Source organism: Indicator indicator, chromosome 14 (genome assembly GCF_027791375.1).
Source record: "Indicator indicator isolate 239-I01 chromosome 14, UM_Iind_1.1, whole genome shotgun sequence".
In the NCBI taxonomy this organism is placed as follows: Eukaryota; Metazoa; Chordata; class Aves; order Piciformes; family Indicatoridae; genus Indicator; species Indicator indicator.
The window spans coordinates 26970885-26995731 of record NC_072023.1 but is presented as its reverse complement, the minus strand read 5'-3'; the positions used below and the strand labels follow the sequence as shown (position 1 = coordinate 26995731).

General features: G+C 41.4%; 1 protein-coding gene across 2 annotated transcripts in view; it reads left to right on the top strand.

Annotated features, from left to right (window-relative positions):
• MICAL3 (microtubule associated monooxygenase, calponin and LIM domain containing 3) overlaps positions 1-24847 on the top strand; it is a 117090-nt gene that overhangs the window by 21429 nt on the left and 70814 nt on the right. For both annotated transcript variants that reach the window (XM_054386391.1, XM_054386390.1), the window contains exons 15-24: positions 419-592; positions 1697-1789; positions 6957-7052; positions 9596-9652; positions 11636-11740; positions 14763-14870; positions 17497-17604; positions 18267-18453; positions 21986-22074; positions 22973-23060. In XM_054386391.1, the coding sequence (XP_054242366.1) occupies positions 419-592; positions 1697-1789; positions 6957-7052; positions 9596-9652; positions 11636-11740; positions 14763-14870; positions 17497-17604; positions 18267-18453; positions 21986-22074; positions 22973-23060 (1105 nt within the window). The remainder of the gene's footprint in view (positions 1-418; positions 593-1696; positions 1790-6956; positions 7053-9595; positions 9653-11635; positions 11741-14762; positions 14871-17496; positions 17605-18266; positions 18454-21985; positions 22075-22972; positions 23061-24847) is intronic.

Here is a 24847-nt window from a genome sequence, read left to right as displayed (position 1 = left end):
GAACCGCCCCGGATCTGCTGGACACACTCTTCTTAATGCACCCCAGGATCCCATTGGTCTTCTTGGCCACAAAGGCACATTGCTGTCCCATGGAGAGCTAATAAGTCAAATGAGTACATGCGAGTTAAAATGTACTGCTTTGGATTGTCAGTGAAGGTTTGAAGATGAGGCCTTAGCTCTGTGTCAGGGAAGTGTTTAACTGGGCTCTTTGGCAGGTGAGTGTGTCAAAGAAGGCTGAAAAGATAAGTGCAGGTTAGCAGAACTTTTGATGATGTGCCAGAGGAAACAAAAATGTGAATTTAAGTGTAGACTATAATAGATTTGGGGTTTGCAGTTAGAAATCTATCATATTGAAGGAGTAGAGATGAAGAGGTGATCTGGTTATCTCCTGTTAAAGTTGGATATCACTTCTTGTTAGGAGGACATCCCCCGAAGCTACAGAGAAGAGAGGCCCACACTGGTGAGTGCTCTGACAGAAAGGAGAATTGATGCTGCCATTGGGAATCAGAACAAAGTCAAGTCTATGGCAACCCAGCTCCTGGCCAAGTTTGAGGAGAATGCACCAGTGCAGTCCTCCAGCTTGCGAAGACAGGTAGGAGATGGGTAATGAAGCCCTTCATTTGGGAATTCTGGAGGAAAACAGTGAATAATAACATGCATTCTTCCTGACTGGATGCTAGTGGTGCTTCTCTACTTCAAAGGCTCTCCTAGAGAAGAGTGAAGCTTACTCAAAAGAGAAAACAGAAAATTTAGGAATGTGGGGTGGAGAAGAACTTGCTAATAAAATTCTGTTTCTCTCTTGTTGTTACTACATCATGTCACTTCTTTCCCAAACATTTTGCCAGCATTTGGGTTTCTTCCATAAATGCTGTTGAACAGTTTTCCAGGAATGTTCCACTGGTAATGTTTAAAAATGACCATTTCATTTCTGAGTTGAACCTTTTTGCATGCCAAGTTACATTTGTTTGTTGTTGTGGCCTGTAATTAGGTCTTGTGTGTATAAGTGAAGTAGGTGTTTCCTTGCAATCAGGATATTTGTGTCACTCCAGGTGAGGCTTCCTGATGACTGCTGCTTATTCAGGATGGTGTCTGAACTACTGCAGCTGCAGGGTAGTTATCTTTCAAGTTAGACTGAGTCACATTAATGCTAGCAGTGCCATGTTGGCAATGTAAGGCTCTATGGTTTAAGTGCCTGAGTCCTTGTTCTCCTGCACAGTCTGTCTTCACAGCTTGTGCCAAGCTCTGTACTGCCATGGCCAGGTTGTGAGTGGGACCTGAGCAGTCTGCTTTAAAGCTAGGTCAAATATGTCTATGCTATACTGCACATCAGTGTTAGTAGTAGTGGAACATAATCTCAGTGATGTTTATCCCACTCTTTACCAACCAAATGTTTCCTCAGCCACTACATATAGGCTGGAATAACCAGGCTGGTTTAGAGAAGGAATGAAAATAAAGGGGAAGGTCCAAAAATATGCCTAGATTCCCATTTTATGATGTGGATTTTCTTTTCCTTTGGTGTTTTTTCTTTTTCTTTTTTTTATATTTTATTTGCCAAATTAATTCTTCCCTACCCTATTTTTTTTCCTTAAATGTTTGTCTGTATTATTCTGTGTCCCATTCCTTTGGCTTTCTTTGTGTTTCTTCTACTATTTTATCTTTCCTCCTTGGTCCCATTGTCCCTACAACCTGCATGCAGCAACCTGTCCTGCCTTATCAAGAACGTGTTCACAACCAACCCTCCAGCAGACGAGAGCAGGGCCGTCTTGCTCCCATACCCCAGTGGAAACAGGTAAAGGAACTGATTATGAATATGATGCATTCCCTGTACCCAACACCAACTAGCATTGTTCTGGTTTTAAAACAATCCTTTTCCAATACCTTGTGTGAATCCAATATTTGAAATAATTTAACTCTCAATTAATAAAATCAGCATCTCCCTTTGGTAATGCTGCATAGTTTAATGTAGTTTTCCCTGCTGTCATATGCTAGTTTCAATTTTCTAGGGCTTCAGGAGATGTTCTAGCATACATCTTGCCTACAGAATTCCTAGATTGCAATTATGTAAGGAATTATCATAACCATTGAGGTAAAAGTTGTGTTATTCTATCTGTGGTTGATCATCAGTTCTGCTGTTCACAGGTGGAATCTTGTGTTCTGCAGTTACAGGAGACTTCACTGTGGTTCCCTTTCCAACTTCTGTGTTCTGTACCAACTTCTCAAGTTTATTGTATTGCAGATTTCTGTATGACTGTGAATTAAGTAAATTTTAGGTTTGATGTCACAGAGGGATTCAGAATAGCAGAAAACTCAGGAGCTATCAAATGTTATTTTGTGTATTTTGGCCCGTTGTCCTTGCTGGTGTTTTCTTTCAGCTGTGTGCTTTCAAAAGCTGAGGCTTGTGACAGACTATCTTCTCAGGCAATAGGGATACTTATCTCACTGGCTTCCTCTGCTTCTACAGTTTCCCTGTGCACATGGTGCCCTCATGTTTCTCAGAGTACTGAGAGATGTTTTTCTGGCAACCATAATTTGTAGGAAAAAATCTGCCTCTTTCTGATTGCAGTTGAGTCAGAACATGTTTGGTAACCAAGAGGAAGAAGGTGACCTTACTTCAGGAATTCACTGTTCTGCATGATTGTGGATTCATGGTGATCTTCATATTGGAGGCATTCAACATAATGCTGCATGTAATGACTAGTACCTTGATCTCAAAAGACTTCTATCTAAGGAAGAACCATCAAGCCAGGGGAATTATTGTCAGTGGTGTTGTCAGGAGGGTCTTAATGTCAGCATTATGTTTTAGGTTTCCTGACTCAGTTGATTGTTCTACCTTCTGTCTCATTAAAATAATCTTTATAGGCTAACAAGCACTTTCAGATGGATACATATCATCCATGATTAAGGTAATTTCATTTTTCAAGACTGCTTGCCAAGGTAAAGGGGGACAACCCACAGAACTGATGCAGAAGAGCATCACGTGGCTGTACAATATTGTCAGTTGGTGAGCACTGCTGATGTTACCTCACAAAAAACCCACAATACTGGATTGCATTGGTTGTCTTTGCCCATTCAAGAGGACGAAGATTTGGAAAGATCACAGCCCTGCAGCCTTCAGACTTCTACTTACACCTCCTGTTGGAACTTCACGTAGGCTTTACAATTAAGCCTTTATGGTGAAACACAGAAGTTCTTATTGTCATGCTTTTGTAATTGTTCAGAAAAAAGGACAAACAAAAGGGAGAGGAAAAAAAAAATCATCTGGTCTCCCTCAGCATTGGTAGCATCTCCATATAAAGAGCAGTGCAGGGCAGATTTCTTGTACTTTCAGAGGACTTATATTGGTTTACTAAACATTGACACTGATTGCTTTGTGTGGATGATTTCCCTTTCAAGATTACAGCTGGAGATGATCTTTCCTTGATAAGCTTTACTTTGTCAGCGGATTGGTTCTTCAGTCCAAACTTCATGCTGAATTTGCAGAGCTTTTCATCTGACCAAAGACATGGAGGAGACCAATACTGGATCTCAAGAACACAAAATCTACAGGATACAGTAGGATCAAAAACCTAATTGATAAAACCCCTATTACAAAGGTTGCTTAATACTTGCTTGAGGAAATCAAGAACAGTGGTTACCTTTGTTGAAAGGCCATGAGTGTAGATAGAAACATTTATTCTCAACTGATCAGATATCAGCTGAGGCAGGAAGTCGTCCACTGAGCTAAGCAGCCAGCTTTGTCAAGCTCAGACTGAAATCCATTCTGCAGGAGGCTTTTGCTGAAGCAGTGTTCCAGCTGGTGGCTGAGATGCCTAATTGTAGTTGCTTAGGCATGCAGAATCTGATAGTTGTGTGACTGAACCTTTCTACAGGACTGAATTGGCTTCCTACAGTTACATTGGGCACTAGCTACAAATCTGTGGGCCACAGATTACCATAAATGGAGCTGGTGCTAGGTGCCACTGCATGTTATTGGAGGTGCTGTAGAGGATGGATATTGTTTCTGGCAAGCTCTTTAGGGAGGATGTATGTTTACTAGAAGGAGCTGTTGGTGAAGTAATGGGAAAGGGTTCTTTTGGCATAGGTGTCAGAGTTTGAGCAGAAACTTCTGTCAGTGACTGTGTGTAAGATGTATCATGTAGTGAATACCCTCTACTGATGAGAGGCCTTTGAAGAGGAGCAGAGCAGTTCCTAAGGAAACAAGGTGGTGATGTGTTTTTGAGGGAACCATGGGTAGCCTAATGTTCTTGACAGGAGGCTGAATGAACTTGAGATCTTCAGGGGTCCTTGGGAGCAGGGCAGTTTTGCATCTTGTGGTTGATTGGTTTTGTCCTACATCTTGGAAGCTGTGTGGAAGGGGAAAGAGTGCTGCCAAAACATAAAAGTGGTTGCAGGGGAGAAACCAGTTTCAAAGGATGTACTCTGGGTTGGACCCTTAGTTTTGATGAAAAATTTGTCTGCCAGATGAACTTCCTTAGCTGGACTTGCTTATCAGTTTAAGTCTTAGAGAATTGCTTTGCCCTGGATTTAAGAGAGTTAAGAGGCCAGGAGTTTCAAGGAGCTCGTAAGGCAGAATGTCTGTTGTACAGCTGGGGTAGGGGTAGCTTGCGAAGACAATTCCTAGTAAGAGTGGAGTCCTGGCAGAATGTGCTATGATTGTTGCTTTCATCACAAGACTTTAATGCTATTTCTCTCAGAAAGGCAAAAACCTTCAAAAGATCAAGCAGGTTATAAACTTTACTGGTCTGCTAATTGCAGCATTCTGTGGCCTGCACTGTCCTCATTAATCAGGTTGCAAAAATGTCCTATGAGCTACAAGTGTGTCCTGTGTCAAAATCAGGTCTGTGCTGTTATGAGCACCTCAGCAGCAGCCAGGAATGTCTGAAGGTCCCGTTATGTGTACATGCACAGTGGAGATGTTTAATGTTTTATGGGTTGTTTTTTGTGATGTGGCAGTTCATCTCCTCAAATGAACACCAGCTTGTACAAAAATATCTTCCATGGTGTGCTCCCTTGCTTTCCAAGCCATTTTGGCTGCTTTCAGGAAAGACCATGAAGCTACTGCAAACCTGTATGGTCAGTCCAGAAGAGGATCTGACTGGGAACGATATGGGAGATGAGCTTTTTAAACTGAATTTTGTCCTGGCTTTCCAGTCTCTTCAGTTTATGGCCTTCAGAAGTTTTCTGACACAGTTTCATAGGTCTCCTAACAGCAACAAGGTATGTGTGTGATAGCTGAACTTAAATCCCTAATGTGTACAATGATGCTTGGAAGATGGGGATCCCATATCTTTTGCTGCACATCTTTTCTGTTGCTGAAGATCTGATGCTTGTTCTTTTGAGATGGTTCCCTGAAACATGATAAAGGTGCAGCAGTACAAACTCTTCCCAGTAACGCTGCTGGAACTCTTTTTGAAGATACACAATGACTGACTGAGAGGGCCACAGTCACCAGGAGCTGAAATCTCAACAGGAGAGGACTTAAACCAATGATGTCTCCAAATACTATTTTTCCTACTTAATTTCTTATATAAATCTGTTGTTGTAGCTTTCCTCTAGCCATCTTTATCTTTGCATGCTTGGAAATGCATCCTACTGGAGGACTGAACATGTGCTTCATATACAATGTTATATTCTGAGCTTTGCCCTGAAAAAAATAACCAAGTTTGTGAAAATGTTGAAATTCCAAATGCAGACTCGGTCCTGGTCAGGCAAAAATCCACGAAGAGCTGCACTGGTTAGAAATGTTATCATCCTTTCAGCTAGAAATTAGTGATTTCATAGCTGAGCCTTTTGAAGCAGCATGGAAATGTTCCTCATCCATGCAAAGTCATGTGCTTTAGTTTAAGCTGCTTGTAAGCATCTGTTTGAAGTAGAAGAGTTGATTTATTTATTTTTAAGGGAAGAAAACATCCCTACAGATGTTAGTGCCAGCTCAGCTGTAAGGGCAGTAATGAACATCTGTATTATCTTTAAACAGCATGCTGTGTCTTTGAAGGCTGTCTAACAGTGGCTTTGGATACACACCTTGTTGTGGTTGGGTGTTTTGGTGGGTGTGTGGTTTTGGGGTTTTGGTTTGGTTTGGTTTGGGTTTTTTTTGAGCTGGGATTTTTTTGTTGTTGTTCTGGTTTGTTTTGTATGGGATGTAAACGGTTTCCAGGTGTGCTCTCGTGAGAATACAAAAGAAAAGGGAAAAGTTGGGAAGAAGCTATATTAATAATCAAGGAGTGGTGGGGAAAAGCCTTTGCAGAACTCGGAGCTACAAGACTAGAAAGGCATTTTTGCTGGCATATTAAAATGAGGCAGGTGTGTGTGTTGGGTACTATCCAGATTACTGGATAGAGCTGCATTTGGCTATAAAACAAATGTATTTTTCTGGTGGAACATAGTACACTTTAACTTGCCTGAGATGGTTTAGTATCTGTAAGCTAGAGGAGAGATCTGAGAGATCTGTTCTCAGTGTTCTGAGAACAGAACACTGTAACTGGAGTTGTATTGCTAATGAGCTGCAAGCAAGAGCAATTAGGCCATCAGGGTGGATATTTTTAAACATGGCAAGGCACAATAGTAAGTAATCTTTCATCAAGCAAAGGAGCAGTTCAATTGCTATAGAGGGTTCTAAGTTGCATCTTGGATTGTACTAATAAGACCTTTGGGTTAATTGATGGTTGCCAGAAGTACTTGCTCATTGGCTGCCCCTAGAAGTATCTCTCAAGTAGACATGTGGTTGTGTAGGGATGGGTGCAAACCTTAGGTCCTTCAGCTCCAGGTAAAATGTGGCCTTAGGTCCTTTGTGAGAGGTGTGAGCTTAAGCTTGCAGTCTCTCATTCCATGTGTTCCAGCCTGTCTCACCGAATCCAGTGGTAATGTTCTCTCTTTGCTACCATTATTATGATTTTTTTCCTTCTTTTTTTCTGTTTAAAAAAAAAAAACAAAAACAAACACCAAAAAAACCAAAGATGAGGACTAAGGGACGTTCTCGGACCTGCCCCAAAAAAGTGATCATGCTCTCTTCTTCCACTCCACCTTCCTCTCCACCGTATCCCAGGCAGCAGGTGATTCCCTCTGCATGCTCTGTCCCTCTCTCTCTCCATCACTGCTTGTACAAGTGCCGGGTCAGTTACTAGAGATCCCATTCACAGACATATTTCCTGTTTTCAAATGGTGACAAGGCTTCTTCAGCCCCTTAGATTAGAAACATAGGTTGGCATTAGCTTGCCAGAAGCTTGGAGAGTCTCTGCTGGAGACTGATATGTTACTGTAGAGTAATTAGTAATTACAGCAGCCTTTCTCAGTTTTGAGTTGCAGCAAAATAGAAATTAAATGTTTGGAGTAATGTAGGGAAAGAAAAAACAACTTCTCTTCATCTCCACTCTGTTTAAACAGATGTGACTGAAAATTTGCCCTTGTATCCATTACTTTCTTTTGGTATTACTTGTATGGATTGGTTTGCTTTGAGTGTTTTAGTGGCTTGCACGTGCCCACTGTGTTCCTTCTGTTTCCCCCATACCCATCCTGTTGTCTCAAAAGAGTCTGTGTTTGATCTGTCTGAGTTTGAATTGTGAGCATTAAGAGCTGCTCTGATGCAGTGTACAAATGTGCATCCAGATGTTATTGCACCTGTATTTGTTGTCCTTCTGGTTAAATATTACCTGAAATCCTTCAGTAGTTGTCCTGTATGTGGTCATCATGCTTCTTTGTGTTGTATCCTTGAATTTTTGTTTCATTTTCCTACTGTAGAAATAAATTCTACTCTTCCCCAATCAATCCTGAACAAATCTTGAGGTGATAAAAAGGCAGCTGCAATTCTATAAACCACTTGTACAGTTCTTTTTTAGTGTTACCTTCTCCATAGGCACAAAATATTTCATTGAATAATTCTATGCCTATAGACTCTGCAAAGGCATGTTACCTTTTAGCAGAGTGGATAAGACTTATTCTTGGGCATAAAGTTTGAGGATCTGAGGGCTGGAGCTCCCCTCCTATGAGGACAGGCCAAGAGAGTTAGGGTTGTTCAGTCTGGAGAAGAGAAGGCTCCAAGGAGACCTTCTTGTGGCCTTCCAGTATCTGAAGGGGGCTGACAAGAAAGCTGGGGAGGGACTTTTTTAGTGTGTCAGGGAGTGACAGCAGTAGGGGGAATGGGGGAATGGATCCAAGCTAGAGGAAGGGAGATTTAGATTAGATGTTAGGAAGTTGTTCCCCATGAGGGTGGTGAGACACTGGAACAGGTTTCCCAGGGAGGTGGTGGAAGCCTCATCCCTGGATGTTTATAATGCCAGGCTGGATGTGGCTCTGAGCAACCTGATGTGTAGTGTGAGGTGTCCCTGCCCTGTGGGTTTGGAACTGGATGATCCTTGAGGTCCCTTCCAACCCTGACAATTCTAATGATTCTGTGATTTGGTTATTACCATCCTCCCTCAGACTGCAGTTACATGTTACAGTTAACCTGGACTCATTATTATGGTCAACCTCCAGAGCACACAGTTTCTGCTGCCTCTCTACTATTTGCACTTACATGGTAGGACAGATCTGCTTACTGATCTGATTTAAATCTGGCCTACAAATAAAAGTAATTTTCTGGCACATTATAGACAGAATGTGATGCAAGGAAGGATACAGGAATGGGCATCTAGGTAAAATGGGTAGTGGGAGTCCTTCTCATTTGCAAACCCCATGTTTAGATTGAATTGAGTGTGATGTTATTAGATAATGGCAGCTATCTGACTTCCTCTTGGAAACATCCCTTTAAAAACGTGGTCAGATACATTTTATGAGAGATGAGATGTTTTCCCCAAGCTTACAGACAGAGAAACTAAGGCAGTTAGATACTGAGCTTTACTTCTTAATCTATGGCATGGGATTCATTTTCTATACAGAGAAATTTGCTTTCAGTCACTAAGGACCCCTTAGCTCTATATTTTCCTGCCCTAGATTTTCTTAAGTGTTTGTTTGTCCTTTTTGATTGCCTAGCTCAGTCATGAAAGGCAGTTACTGCTGAATCCAAGTGTGCTCTGACCATTTTCTATGTTGTGTCCTGTTGGAAGCTTTTTCATGTCTTGTTTCTCATTTTTTTTTTCAAATGTTTATTTCCTCCTTTGAAGTCTTGAGCAATTTTTACTCCCTCTGCTGCAGGACTAGTTTGTTAGACTCAGTCGAAAGGTCTGCTTTTGGAAATGTTCTTTTTCCACAAGAATGATTTCTTTACCCAAAATTGCCTTGGCTGAACTCTCATAGCTCGTCACACGGATCTGTTCTTGCTATGCTTATGTCTTCTAAAACCTGTACCTCTGCACTTCTAATGCATTCATTTTCCATTTCCTTTCTTTGATCTAACCACACAGTAGGAGTTACATTGAGTGTCTGACCACCTTGATTGTACTAATTTCTTTACATTGTGGTGCTATATTGTATATTACCTAATACAAAGATATGTTTTTAACAATTTCCTATAGAAACCAAATTATTGTCAAGTTTAGAATATTCTTAATAAGCTGCTCTGCTATCATTATGGCCTCTTTTCTGCCTGCATCCTAAGAAAAATCATCTGAAGTGTGTTTGGTCTATGATTGTTATTAAGCTCATGATTTGTCGTCTGCAGAGAAACAGGGAACCTGGTGGTGACTATCATGGGGAGCAGAGTCCCAGGCAGGAAAGGGTAAAGAGCATGAACAAATGGCATGGATGCTGATGACACAAGGCTTTGGTGGATGTGTGCAGTACAAGGAGCAAATGTACTGGGTAGTGAAACACACTTATCCTAATGCTGCTGTTAACACGCTGGCATTGCTGGGAGTCAGGGAGGAGGGATTATTTCTGTGTGATACCCACATAAATGCATAACCAGCCTTCAGCAGCAGTTTGCTATATGCTTTGATTTTGTCATTAGATGTAGCACTTAAGCTCTTCCCATTCTCCTTTCTCTCTTACACCTCTTTAGTGAAGCATGATGTGGCTGTTGCAGAACAAGGAGAGTTATGTTTTGTGCCAATTCATGCAAACATGGTTGCATTGTTCTCACTGCTTGCTTTCTGGGTGGTTAAACAACTGGCATTCCATCCTGCCTCCTACAGGCCAAAGGAAAAGGAAAAATGATGAGGCATAATTTAGTATGGAGATTTTGAAGCCTTCTTAACAATGAAATATTCAACAGTCTTTCTGAATGGCTCAGTATTATACTGAACTATGGGAAAATCAAAAGACAGGCACTCAAAAGAATTGGTTGATTCCAATTCATATTGACAAATTAGTTGACATTCCAGTAAACGTTTTGAATTAAGTCATAACTGCTAGCCAGTTATAAAACTGTTGTAACTTTCAGAATGTGTTCTAACAAAAGACTGTTGTGGGCTGAATGTTTTCTGACAGGCAGTAGAGAATGAATAAGTGTGTGTCTGCAGTGACACAGAAGCCCACAGCTTTAGAATAGGCCCTAGTTTTAGTGAAAATGATCTAGTAGGAAGGAGTAGGTGGAACTGAAAGCAGAGGAAAGTAGGGAGTATTATTAATGCATCTGAATGGGGAAAGTGTTTCTCAGAAATTGGGTGTGAACCCACTGTTCTGTGTTACTTTGGAGGGCAGTTAGCAATGTGTGGCAGCACCCTGGCATGCTGGACAAATCAAGCCTGAGGTTTCTTCATGCACGTGTTTCTAGTTCTTGGTCCCCATTTAATTCTGAACCCAGCAAATAAATCAGCTAAAGGCTGTGTGATATGTCGTGTGATGCTTTTGTCCTATACAGCAGGCCACAGGCTGTGTCTTTTCCTATTCGTGTCAGTAAGTGCAGCACACAACAGTTTGACATGAACGGCCAGAATAGCAGAGGTGTCAAATATTGTGCCTGGGATGTGCTGAGATGGCAGTGCAGTAAGAACAAGTAGGACAGTGAAGTTGCATAAGTAAAACTGGCAGCTTCCATCGTTAGTTTGATTTTGCTGTGCTTCGCTTTTGCTGTGCTTCAAACATGCAGGCTCATTAACCATCCCCTCCTTGGTAAGTACAGTAGTCACTTTTCATATACCAACATCTTTAAGCAAACAAAGGCATTCTTCAGGTGAGCTGAAGTACATTATCCTAAAATCATGTGTTTCTGTGCACAAAATGTGAGAAGCACAAGCAGGGACTGGTTTAGATACGTAGAGGAAATCCTTCAGAATCAAGAACTCTGGTGCAATAACATGGCAAATAGGCTCCTTTGTGCATGTTAAAGCTCAGGGGGTGGGGGATGTTTGATGTTGGGTGGTGTTTGTTTTTTTGGTCAGGGGTGGTTTTGGGGTGGAGTTTTTTGTTTGGTTCTTTTTTGTTGTTCCCCCCCCCCCCCTTTTCTTTTGTTTGGGTCTTTTTAGCTGGCAATGTCAGAGAGGCAGGCCATGTGCTTGTTTTGATTTTGGCTGCAACAGTCCTAGATGGGAGAGAGTTCTGAATAAGGAATAATACAACTATTTGTTCTTGGCCTTGAGGGTCAAAACTTAGCACCTGACTGGAAGAACAGAGATTTGGAATAAAAACAGTCCTCACGTGGAAGCTCCTTACTGTTCTGCATGTGAATTTCATACCTTTTGCCTGGCGTTTTGGTGGGTGTGGTTTGTTTTTTTTTTTTTTTTTGATGATTTGTTTACTTCCTCCTTTCCCCATCTCACAGAGATCTCCTCGTTTATTTTCTGATGACCAAGTGCCTGATAATGTTGAGCAAAGGGCATGTCAGCTGGGTGCCCTCCCGGAGTCCAGACCCGCAGTGAGGCATCAGGTGACTACAGCCCTGCTTATTTGGTGTCCTGGATCAGTGTGGGATTCTGTGTACTGGTGACACCTGGAATCAGAGGGATAGAAAAATTTCCCCAAAATACAGTGACCACTGTTGTACAGTCATGAGGTTAAAAAACCACTGTCAAGTCTATTTTGTGCAGCATTTTTATCCTACTAGCCAGTTCTTAACTGTCTCCTTGTTTGATGGACGACACTGATTCTGTTTCTCAAAATACAATATAAACTTTAAGGTGCAAAGCAGCCTCCAAGCTGCAGAGCACACATTGGAAACCAGCTGGACTGCTGGAGATGAGGTTTCCTCACAGTGATTGTTTACCACTCAGTTGCTCAAAACCTTTTACATACTTCTAGAAACAAGAACACTTGCATTTTCCAAGCACAATTCCTGGCTCTGAAGTACTACTTTTGTGCCTGTACTTCCTGTGTACTTTTTTCCAATGGTAGAGTTGGCAGCCTGTGCATATATTTTTAATTCTAGTGTACACTTTAGGTTTGGTTTATGTACTTAATTTTCTCAGCAGTGTTGAGCCTTTGGCACGTGGAAGCATGCCAGTTTGGTCAGTGGTATCTTCAGTTTCTAGTTGCTTGCCCCATCCCTGTTTTCAGTTATCCTCCACAGCATTTGGCAGAATGAAGTGTGCTTTTGGAAAACACCAGCTACACAAGTAATTGTTTTTCATAACTTATTGTTATGATTTAACCATCCAAAATCAAGCTGCCTTCTTGGGCTGGAAGATAAAATAGCCCAAGAACTTTTGCTGGTGCACATAACTCCCAAGCCCATACCAAAAGGAAATTTATAGCTTCTTGGTCACTTTTCATTGCTGTTCTTTGGAGATGTCAGTGATGAAGTCAGTGAAGCTATTCTCTAGGAAGGAAGAGTGAACCTTTGGCTAGATTTGAGAGACAGAAGAAACCATGAAGAACTGAATAAGTATCTTTTAAATAGATTAGCACCTATTTGTTATTTGTTAGCACAGCTGAAGATCACAGAATCACTGAAATGTCAAAGTTGGAAGGGACCTCAGGGATCATCCGGTTCCAACCCCCCTGCCATGGGCAGGGACACCTCACGCTAGATTAGGTTGCTCATAGCCACATCCAGCCTGGCTGCAAAAACCTCCAAGGATGAGAATTCTATCACCTCCCTGGGCAACCTGTTCCAGTGTCTCACCACCCTTATGGTGAAGATCTTCTTCCTAATGTCTAATCTAAACCTTCCCTTTGCTAGCTTGGATCCATTCCCCCTACTCCTATCACTACCAGGTACCCTAGAATGTGCCTCACCAGCATTCTCATAGGCCCCCTTCAGATACTGGAAGGCCACAATAAGGTCTCCTGGAGCCTTTTCTTCTCCAAACTGAACAACCCAACTCTGTCAGGCTGTCCTCATAGCAGAGGTGCTCCACCCTCTGATCATCCTCGTGGCCCTTCTCTGGATGTGTTCCAGAGATTTTAAGCATGATCCAAGGACAGCATGCTCATGTGCATTTCTTTACTCAGTTGAAATGATGATAGAGAGATAAAGTTCTAGACCAAAGTATTTTGCTGCTTGACAGCTACCTTTTTTTGCTGACTAGCATTTTTGAACTCCCCTTGGAGGGTGGAAAAGATTAACAGCATTGAAGTGGAAAGAGGACAATTATTCTGTAGACTGGTTTCTATATAGAGTGGAATTAAGGAGTGGAAATGGAGAACAAAAAGTAGAGGAAAGGAAAGTGAGTAGGGTGGAGTGGAAAGAGGAAAGCTGTTGGAATGCTGTAGGCAGTGATGGGTTATGATGTAGGATTTGAAAGAAGAAAACAGAACGGATTAGGAAGAGAAGGCTTAGCAAAGTAAGACATTTTCAGAAAAGAGATTTGATTAAATGATGATGATCTTAAGTAAAGAAAATTTGTGTATAAAGTAAACAACTCTTTTTCTTAAATTGTGAAAGCCAAGCTGTGAAAGCCAACCTCTTCTGCCATTTGTCCACTAGATTTGATCTTGAGGCTAGCCTGTTTTAAATGGCTAGAAACATCTATTTCCATGTGTCATGCAGTTACATGATCTGCATTTCCCCCCTTTAGAAATAAAACTATAATTTACTTGTAAAAGAGAGTCAAATATTTAACATTTGCATAATTTTTCTTTCCAGGCTGTTAATTTCTAGGAATTCACAGTTTCTTCAGGAGCTCTTTGTCTGATACTTCCAGCTATTGTTTTCAGGTTTTTTTTTTTTGTTCTCCCCTGTGTGAAGTATTTCCTAGGAACTAGGCATAATGAGCCACAGACACAAGAGTGGTTTGTTGGAAGACTAAATTTTTAGTTCTCTTGTGAGGAACCAGTTTCAGGACGATGCAAATTCTCATTTTGGGATTTATGGTTTGCCATTTTCAGATTGTTTATTGTTTTATTCTTTTTCGTGTGGTGCTTCCCATCTACTTATAGAAATTTGAAGTTGGAAATTTGCTGCTAATTACTGCCATTTTATACAGGTTAATTTCTTTCTCTTCTGTCCCCAAGGAGAGCAGGCTTTTAGTTTACGCAGTTAAAATGTAGAAGAGGTCTCACATGGAATGCAATATGATCTTAGTGCCTTGGGCCAGTAATACAGAACAGTGGGAGATACAGGAGGAGCAGAGGAAATTGGTTTGGGATCTTTGCCAATGGCTTGGTTGGGTTACAGGAGGTTGGATATGTGTGGAAGTAGGTAACTGCTTCCAAATGGTCCTAAATAACTCAAAACTTAATAAAGAACAAATTAAGAGTAGCTTACTCTGACTCACTAGGGAGAAAGTGAAGATACATTGGACATTTTTCTCCAGGTTTTACTACAAGAGTCTCTAAGAGTTAGATAATGGTTGGGCTCCCTCTTAAAGGCCTTTTCCAACTGAAACAATGCTATGATTTTAAGAAAATTTTTTTGGATGGTGGGCAGAGGAGCCTGTGGCTTTCTTATTTTGTACTCTTCTTCCTGTAGCCATGTGTGATTGTTGTGATTCTCGTATTTTATTTTATAGCCTGAGACTGAACCGTCTCGCCGATTCTTTGTTGACCAGTGGGAGCTCTCTCTTAGCCTCCGTTCTTCTAATCGCCCTTCTTCACCTTCAGCTGACTCTCTCCGACAGGTAGCATTAGCCTGAATGCTGCAAGGTGCACTCAGCTGTGTCTGCTTGCTGCACCCTGGTCCCACCAGCCTAGGACACACCACAAGACGTGGCTAGGCTTGCAATGCTTCACCTGCAGAATGCAATGTCTGTGCATATTCTTGCACAAGTGAGGAGACGGTGGGAGGCATAGCTTTGGTTGTTGTCAGGCGTTAAAGCAGTTTGAATCCAAAAACGTTGAATGCTCGGTGTGAATGAAAAGCTTGTGGTACATTTCACTCTCAAATCAGGAGTTCTGAGCAGTGAGAGTCCTTCTGGCTTTGCAGTAAGGCTTTTCTTGTTTAGCTTGCTGCTTTTGTTGAGGTCTTGGGCCAAACTTACAGAATGCGTTTGTGCAGATGTGCTTCATAAACAGTGTGAAATAAGTACTTTGGCTTTCTGAAAAATCACTGGGAATTTAAACTAGTTGCAGTTGTCATAGGTAAACAACAGGATCTTGATTTTACTGCAGCTGGAGTGGGTTCTTTGCCTGCTCTTGAAAATGTTGAAGAATTTTACAACATTCGAGGGCTTTTGCCAACGGGAGGAAACAAAACGCTTCATTTAAAACCCAATATTAGGCCAGATGTGATGTGTAGGAGGGGGGAAAAAAGCGAAACACACACAGAACCTCAAATCCAAAATTCAGCAATTACATTTTCCCCACCAACTAGTCTATAATATTGAGAGTTAAGATTAGCATAATCTCTTTTTAAGCATGGAGCTTCATATGTGCTGAGACAAATGTGAAGATCCTCAAGCATCTGCAGTTAAGGTTGGATGAAGTTTTCAAGTCAAAACTTGTTCAGTGAAAAGCTAGATCAGCTAAAAGAAAGGTTTTTCCTTTCTGTTCAAGCTGGAAAAGCTTGAACAGTCTTTAAAACTTAAAAAGTCTCAAAGGTTTCTGGTCTTTTGAAGGAAAGTAGAAAGCTCTTGGACAAATGATTATTATTGCCAATTAAAGATTAATGCTGAAGGAAATACTGCCAGTGGATACCATTTAAAAGGTAGTATTTGCAAAGATACATATGACATTAAATGGTGACTGCAGATACCTGTGTACACACTAGCTGAGGAAGAATATGGAAGCTGGAAAATGCTGAAAGACAAATTGTGTTTTCTTGCTTATATAAATATTATGAGTGCTCTGCATTTTAGGGTGGAATCAGTGGGAAGGTGCAAGTTTTTTCTGGGTAGAAATAAACTCTCCTTACTGCAAGGGCACGGATCCTAAGGAATTAGGACTTCAGCAATCATAGCAGTAATCTCTGATGGCTGAGCACTCCATTTCAACATTTTTTTCTCCCCCCTCCCCCACCCCACCCCAAGAAGTATCCATTCTGTAGTGAACTTCAGTTTTTGTGATGCTTTCTGATGGTCTCTAAACATGTGAAGGCCACAAACATTCCTAACAGGCTAATAACCACATGTATGAAATTTATGCTATCTTATTAATTGTGGGAAATAATTAGTGTGCTTCAAACAAGTTCTGCTATATGAGCAAAGAGAGTTTTGAGATGCAGCTTTAGTCCTTTCCTTCAGAAAACTGTTATCTATTTAACACATGCCAGAAACTGCAGTGTCTCTGATCTTTCATTTGCTGAGGAAACTCCTGGTAGAAACACTTATGCTTTTTTTTTTTGTCTGGAAAAGGAAAATTGCTTGATGTGCTCCTTGCTGCTCTGGGTGAAATATGTAACATTTGCAGTGTGATTTGAGCTAACATGGATGCAACCACATAATTTTCCTAACCATGTAATTACTGCCAATGATTGTATTTCCTGTGAGAAACACTTTGTCCACTCCTGAAGTGACTGAACTTGGTTTGCAAACACACCTTAGATGGTACAAAATGAAACAACCAGCCTGCCTAGATTTTGTGGAGTGCTGGAGGGTGTATAGATACCCAAAGTTCTAGAGTCAGTCAATAGCCATGATGGAGAAAAGCCACGTTCACAGTTGAACAAGTATGTGTCCCAGATGTATGCAAGTATGGCTTTATTGTGTTAGATGAGACTCTTGCCACCTTTTCCCATATAAATCTTTCTGTGTTTTTAGCACTGGAAAAGTTCAGTTTTGAATCACTGAGTTCCTTAGATGAGGATTTCTCCCTGCTCTGTGAATGGTCTGTAAAAGACTTCCTCCCAGTTGCTGAGTGCATTAGTATGTTGTTGTGAACAGCGTGCTGCGTTAGTCCATGTAACATGTCTTCTAGAGGATCTTTGTTTCTGATGCCAGTGTTACCTGGAACCTAAGATCTTAACCTATAATTGACCATGCCTAAGAAGTGCCTGTGCTTGGGTTTCCAGGTGCAAAATCCCCCACGAGTGAAAATCAGATCTGTTTGATTCGTGTAGAGGACTTGGTGACTGCAAAACACAAGCTGCTTTCTTGGTTCTCCTTGATTCTGAGTGCACTGGTGATTTCTGATGGCACTAGCTTTACTGTAACTACTTGTCACATCAGATTGTCCACTGTCTTGGCATGATTTGACCTCTCTGCACCTTTTCACCACCTAACCTGTTATCATATCAGTCATTTTTAAATTTGATTTCTTTTATTTTTTCCTTTCTCACTTCGCTATTGTTTTATTCCATCCACCTGATAGAAGTATATAAAGATGTACACAGGCGGAGTGAGCTCATTGGCTGAGCAGATAGCCAATCAGCTTCAAAGGAAAGAGCAGCCCAAAACCCTTCTAGACAAGAAGGAACTGGTAAGATGATGTACAGCAGATGATGTGTGTTTGTGATTAGATGTGCTGTAGAGATGAAGTCTTGTGAGTGTCCAGTTGTTGCTGCCACTGGTGGCATCTGTCATAGCTTTGTGCAAGATTTCATTTCCTTTTCTCCATCCACCCTCATTCTTCTCCTTGTTTTCCTGCAACATGTTTTAATCTAACCTCAGCATCCAAGGATTGTACATAAACAAAGTACAATCCTTGTTACATTTAGGAAGATGTGTTTGGTCCATAGGGGCTAATTCTGCATTATTGCTTTCTGGAGGAGGTACTGATTTTTGTAATGTAGGACTAAGAATTGCTATTTGAGGGATTTCTAACAGTCTTGGCTTTCCATTATGTGCCTCCTTTAGTCATGTATTTCAAGGTCATCATTAATACAACTGGTGTCCACTTTTCAGAGCTTATTTTATTCCTGTCGTATGTAGGCATGGCATCCTAGGACCTTCTTCCCTGGACAATAAGGTTAGCTTTTTGATGGCCTGGTTAAAACTATGAATCGTGTCCAGCAACTGCAGCATCCATGTGTGAAAGAATCACAGCATCCAGATGCTCCTGTAGCCACCTAAAGAAAGAGAAAAATGTAACTGTGCAAAGGCTGGACACACACAAATTTAAATGTGCCTGTTTCTGACTAGGGCTCACTCAAGAAGGAGTTCCCCCAAAACCTGGGGGGCAGTGATGTCTGCTACTTCTGCCGCAAGCGAGTCTACGTGATGGAAAGGCTGAGTGCTGAGGGGAAGTTCTTCCACCGCAGCTGCTTCAAGTGCGAATATTGTGCGACAACTCTGCGCCTGTCGTCTTACGCCTATGACATTGAAGATGGTAAGAGGCATTGTCTTCTTGGCAGAATTCCCTCAGCTGTCCTGGAAGTCCATCTCCTGATTTAGAAAGAGTGACTTCTATTCCCAAAATATTAATTTCTCAAACTGTGGGAACTGTCTGGATTTCCTGTGACCAGGTCAGCAAAATGACTGAGCTTATAGGAATTAATTTAGCATAGAATCAGAGAATGGAGGTCTGTTCCGGCCTGAACTAAAGGTCATCTAGTCCAACCTCCCTGCACTGAGCAGGGACATCCTCAACTAGGGCAACCCCTGTCGAGCCTCGCCTTGAATGTCTCCAGGGATGGGGCCCCAACCACTTCCCTGGGCAACCTGTTCCAGTATTCCACCACCCCTATAGTAAAGAACTTCTTCCTGATAGCCAATCTAAATCTGCTCTTCTCTGGTTTGAAGCTATTGCCCCTCAAACTATATCACTTCAGGCTTTTGTAAACAGTCTCTCCCCATCCTTCCTGTGGGCCCCCTTCAGGTACTGGAAGGTTGTTATTAGGTCTCCCTGGAGCCTCCTCTTTTCCAGGCTGGACAACGTCAGCTCCCTCAGCCTGTCCTCATAGCAGAGCTGCTCCAACCCCCTGATCATTTTCGTGGTCCTTCTCTGGACCCACTCCATCAGGTCCAGGTCCTTCCATGTCCTTCTTTTAATACTGTCGAGCAAGGAACCTCCTTAGTACTTAATAACACTTAGGAGAAGGTAATACATTGGAAACAAATGCGCTCAGCTTTTTCTTCTTGAAGACATCACAGCATCACAGTTGTTCGGCTCTGCATTTATTTTAGGTGTACTAAAACAGGATCTTTGTAATCAGGGGCTGTGACAGTAGCTCATAACAAACACAAGTTGTGTTTATGTAGTTCAAATTAGAACATTGAAGTTGAATAGAGGTAGGTCAATGTTATAGAGAAAGCTTTGTTGAAGTAGTTACTGAAGATTCAGTAGTGACTCTTGTTTTCTGTATCTGATGGACTGAGGAGGAAGGAATATGATTACAAAACTTGCTGCTGATTCCTTAACAGAATTTAGCATGCTAAGAACGGAGGGGAAGCATCAGACATACGTAACAAATCTGAGAAACCAGCAGCAGATGAAACTCAACTTATTAACAAAGTGTGCACCCTGAGAACAATAATTTGAAATCACACATCACTTGTGAAAAGTAATCTTGTCAGTGTAGCTGTGTTGCATTCTCAGTTGAGCAGAGATTGACAGCAATTTCATGTTTTCTGAAGAAGAATTATGAGATAGTATCTCAGATGAGCCTTTATTTATATCACCTTTATTTTCCTGTGTGGCTGTCATTTATCTTTCCTCTTAGCTCAGTAGAAGAATATATGTAAAATGATGTAAAGCTAGTAAGAGATTAGATGGAAAGGATTCTACTCCAGATAGGATGGTGTAGAAAGAGGTGATCATTTCGCCACTCACCAAGGCAAAGATGAAGTAACAATTATAAACTGATATGCCACAGGATGTCTCTTCTCAGTGATGTCCTGTGATAGGATGAGGGGCAATGGATAAAAACTGGAACACAGGAAGCTCCATCTCAACATGAGGAAAAACTTCTTTATTGTGATGGTGATGGAGCACTGGAGCAGGCTGCCCAGAGAGGTTGTGGAGTCGTCTTCTCTGGAGACTTTTCAATACCCATCTGGATACATTCCTATGTGACCTGTCTTAGGTCATACTGCCTTGGCAGGAGGGTTGGACTTGATCTCTGGAGGTCCCTTCAAACTTCTACCATTCCATGATTCTAGGATGGAACTCCAGAATATTCTACTGCAAATCAAAATGTAATAAAATTGGTAGCTATCTACTACCAGCTAGGAAGAATATTTTTGCATATACTTCGTAGAGTAATGATCATGGAGACACCATCTGGGCTTAAGGAGCACAAAGAACCAAAATTGTGTATTTATGATGCATTATATAATGGCTTTAATAGACTTGCTCAGTCATTAAGAGTTGAGGAAACTTACAATCATCAGGTCAGCCTATGAGTAAGGAATACAACCTCATTATTACTTGGCCAGAAGGTCAGCAGACTTGGCATGTGAGTTTAAAGGGGCCAATGATAATTTTGAGATCAGCATCTTCATCACTAATCAAAGTTGGGGAAAAGCATTTTTTCTCTTTTTTAGCACTGATGTTATTTTGCCATTCACAAGTGGCTGAACATCTGACTCTATGTTTAGCAATAACAGACTAAGCTTCTTCCTCAGCTGTATGTCTGAAACAGTTTTTGCCACCGGATTTAGTGATTTGCTCTGCAAGCAAGTTTATGCATGCAGTTATGGCCAGATAGTTCTCAGTGAAGCAAACACAAAGCTCAGAGTTTCAGCACAATTTGTAGCATTGATTCTGAAGTGTTATTAGATGCCTAATAGTTGTGTATATGTATAAAGCAGATAGGACACTACATGTTTCTGTTAGACCCTATCTAATCTATGTCATTGTGAAAATTTAGCTTATATCTCGTTCTGGCCTTGCTTTGAGATGAAAAAATAACACAGCTACATCCTCATTGTTGCTATTCATCTAGCTCTTTGGACTGATGAGCATCCTGCAGTGTTCTGCAGCCAGTGTCTGGGTTTTAGCCTTCAATGTCTGAGAATTTTTACACACAGTTTTTCTGTTGTTGCTCTTTTCCAGACAGTTTGGAAAAAGTAAATATTAAGACTTTTTTTTTTTTAAGCAAAGACTTATCAAAAGATAGGGTTTTCCATCACAAAACAAACTGCTGTGCAGAAACTGGAGAAAGAGGCAAAGGTCAGAATATAGACTGGAAATGCATTAGCAAAGTGGTAAGAATAGGGTAGCAGTAGGGGATTCTATGGGCTGCATACAGCAGGCAGGATACCCTGATAAAGGTACACTGGAGGATCATTATGAGCCATCAGTTTGCTGCTATTAGCACTTGCATTGTCTTTGCATTACTAGTGCTGATTTGGCTTCCTGATAGCCTTCAAACGCTGCTGAAAACCCATCTAGAATTCTGGGGTGTTACTTAAGTCAGCAGTATCACAAAAGATCTTAATTGTGAGAAAGAGTCCTTAGCTGATGGTCCTTTCCATAAGCAGCCACTGTGCATTTGCAGAGCTAGTTCTGTGGGAGTTAACACTGTCCTCTCTCACTTTCCTCTGCTGGTTGTATTCATTCTTGCTTTTTCCAAAAGTGCTTCTGCCAGCTTTTCATGTGATGATTTCTTTGTTCCTCACACACTGCCGCATTGTTAGCATGTGATGCCACACAAGCCTCACAGCTTTGCTTTGGTGTTTGCTAGGATTTTAAGCTAAATGGCTGTCAGGCACCCAATGGAAAGGAGGCTAACTAGGAGGGGGAGAGGGGAGGGCTGGAGTTAAAACTTCAGATAGCATTTGTCTCCATGTGTGTAGTGAAGAAACTAGAGGAAGCGATGGAAATGGCAGCAGAAAATAAGTTGCAGGGAGATGGATGTTCATCTAGTGCTAAACTGCTGTGTTCTCACTGCTGACCACCATTTGTGTCTCATCTGCAGGCAAATTCTACTGTAAGCCTCACTACTGTTACCGACTCTCTGGTTGTGCTCAAAGGAAGAGGCCAGCAGTGGGTCCTCTGTCAGGAAAGGTAACTTGTTTTCATCTAACATGTCATTGTAACAGGCTTTGATTATTAATACTGAAAAATCAAATGTGCTGGGCTTGTTTCAGAAAGTAGGAAAATTCAGAATGTGTCCAGCTGCTTTGTCATGAGAGCTTGTGGTTCTAGAAATCTCATTTAAAAGCAGTTCATTTTAATTTCCACTTCATGCTTCTTACTATAAAATACTGTCCCCTTCAGAACAGCACTTTGATTTATTTTCTTGTCAGCTGTAACATTCAGTCCATGCAAAGACTAGATAAATAATGGTACCAGTTTTGGGTTTGCTTTGTTTCTCTGTGGTTTTTTTTTTTCTTAAGATGAAACAAATTCTTTGCTTGTCCTTTGAAACATGCACAGGCTATGAAGAAAACCTGCCTTAATTTTTGAGGGTTTTCTGTGTGTTAATGGGAACCTGCATGAAAAGAAAGGCTATCCTTTTTCCTGTAGCATTGCAATGGAAGCATTGCAATGTAGTAGTGGTGGTGCTTGTTTTGCTACCTGGTTCTCAAGTTTTGCTAGTCCACACTGAAGCTATGCTCTTCCTTTTTCGAAGCATAAAGGCTACATCCCAGTATTTGTACTGTGCTTCCTGCCAAAAATAAAGACTGAAAATGATACTTATTTTTCAGATGAGCAGACTTCAGGGATCTTACTTACTTTGGCTTTCTTGGATATCCAGCTTGTTTTCCAGAGCTTTAATAAAGCCATAAATTAAGAAGGAGCATACTTGGTTCAGACACTTGATGTGTTAATTGAGAGAGGGATGTCTACCTGGTTCAGTGTGTTCGGTACATAGAGCCTCACACTGGAGAGAGAAAGAAAAAAACAGAAGTATTTCTGATGCATTTCCAATTTTTAACCTCTTTTCCTGACATTCCTACAGGACAGCAAAGGAGCTGTGCAGGACGCCATGGCAAGTGATGGAAGTGGACGGGCAAATACCATCCCCACCTCAGCAGAGAGGGCTGCAGGTAGCTCCGCTTCCTTCTTTGGCAGGGTGGTGCAGTTCTCTCTCAGCCTCTTTGACAGAGTTAGGCTGGCAAGCCAGCGCCTGCACAGCACAGTTTCCTCCATCGGGCACCAGGTAGCCCAGAACCCTTTGGACTCCTTTTTCATGTGTCAGCTGATGGCTTTTGGGGTTCCCTTTCTCTATGTCCAGTCAGAAGTTCTGGTGCAGATCCTAGGGGAATTCTGTGGGCAGCCTGCTGACCAGTAAGAATCCATGTGACGCAGCTCGGAGCTTTGTAACTCGTGTGGTATTTTTTTTTTCAGGGTGCTGTGTGAATTTTGTGCGTTACGTGAAAGTTTCAATATATTATTTTGCACTGTGGCTTTGGGGCCTAGATCTCAGTTCTCAGTTCTTTCAAGGATATTGTCTGAAAGAATTCTAGGAAAACACAGATGCTCAGTTTGAGGATCTTCTCTGAGTGGGCCCAGGTAAAGAGCCCTGTAAGTTACACAGGAGAGCGTTCCTGAAGTGAAAATTTGTTCTGATGCACTGGAACAGTTCACAAACTGGATTTCTGTGTTTGCCTGAATTCTGGGTGTGGTTTCTCATTCTTCCAAGCTTCTCTTCATTGATCTGGTACTTGAACGGGAAAGATCCCATTACCTCTGGACTGTGTGTCCTTTGGAATTCTGTATGTCTACCAGCTAATGGGATCAAATTCCTTAAACCCCTTGAATTTCGTGGTGCTGGCAGGTCATGGTGCTTCTCCCTCACTGCCAGAATCTGTGCTGCTCCTGGCCATGGCTCTGGGAATGGGGAGTTGAATGAGTGTCTTACTGTGAAGTAGTTTTGCCTTTTAACTTGAAATTCTAATTCCTTCTAACATGGGAGAAGTGTCTGTGCTACAAATGCTTATTTGTCCAGCCCCCTGGTGCTCAGTGATGTCAGAAAAAGAAATCTGATTTCTAATATTTGTTCCAGGACACGATGGATAGACTAAATCAGCTGCTTTTAGAGAGAAAAACATAGTTAGAGCAACACTTTGAGAACAGAATGTTTTCACAGTGCCAGTTGAGAGAAGATATTAATGATATGCAGGCAAATAAAAATCATGGGTTTGCTTGACTCCTGATTTCTTATTCTTACAAGTGTTCCTGAGATTGTAGCTGTATGCAATCTGACAGAAATTTATTCCTAGTATGCACAGGTGATTCTTGAAGTGTAGTTAATTCCATGGTTTGATCTTTTGTTTGTGTGGAATTTCCCTATGGTAAAAAAGGAGGAAAGGGAAAAAGGCATGTAAGAAGGGCATTTCCAAATGCTATGGACAGAGGGGTTAACTACAGCAGTTTTTTGTAGAACTGAAGAAAAGTAATTCTTGGAGCATAGGGTATCTGATACAAGAATAAGGTGATTTATGGAGTGAAGCTATTGGTGATGAGAAGTGGAAGAGTTTAGCTATATATAAATTAGTTTCCGCCAGCAATTGCTTTAATAAAGTCTCCTTCCTCTGCTTTAGCCCAAGGTACATCAGCTCAGCTGGTCAGGCTAGGGCATCTTGAAGGCTCTGGGGCATTCTTGTGTGTATATGACAGAAGTACATTTAATGTAGAAGAGTGAGCAGTGGCTCTGCCATTCTTCCCTCTCTGACAGGAAAAAGCCATTAGTGGATGAGATTTTGTTTTCTTTGTGAATTAAGTATACCTTGAAGTTGCAGGCTTGAACAAGGGTTAGGAAGCAGGAGGAAGCTAAATGCAATGTGCTTCAAAAGCAAGCCAGTGTCATTAAAGGCAGGTCAGTTCTCTGGTA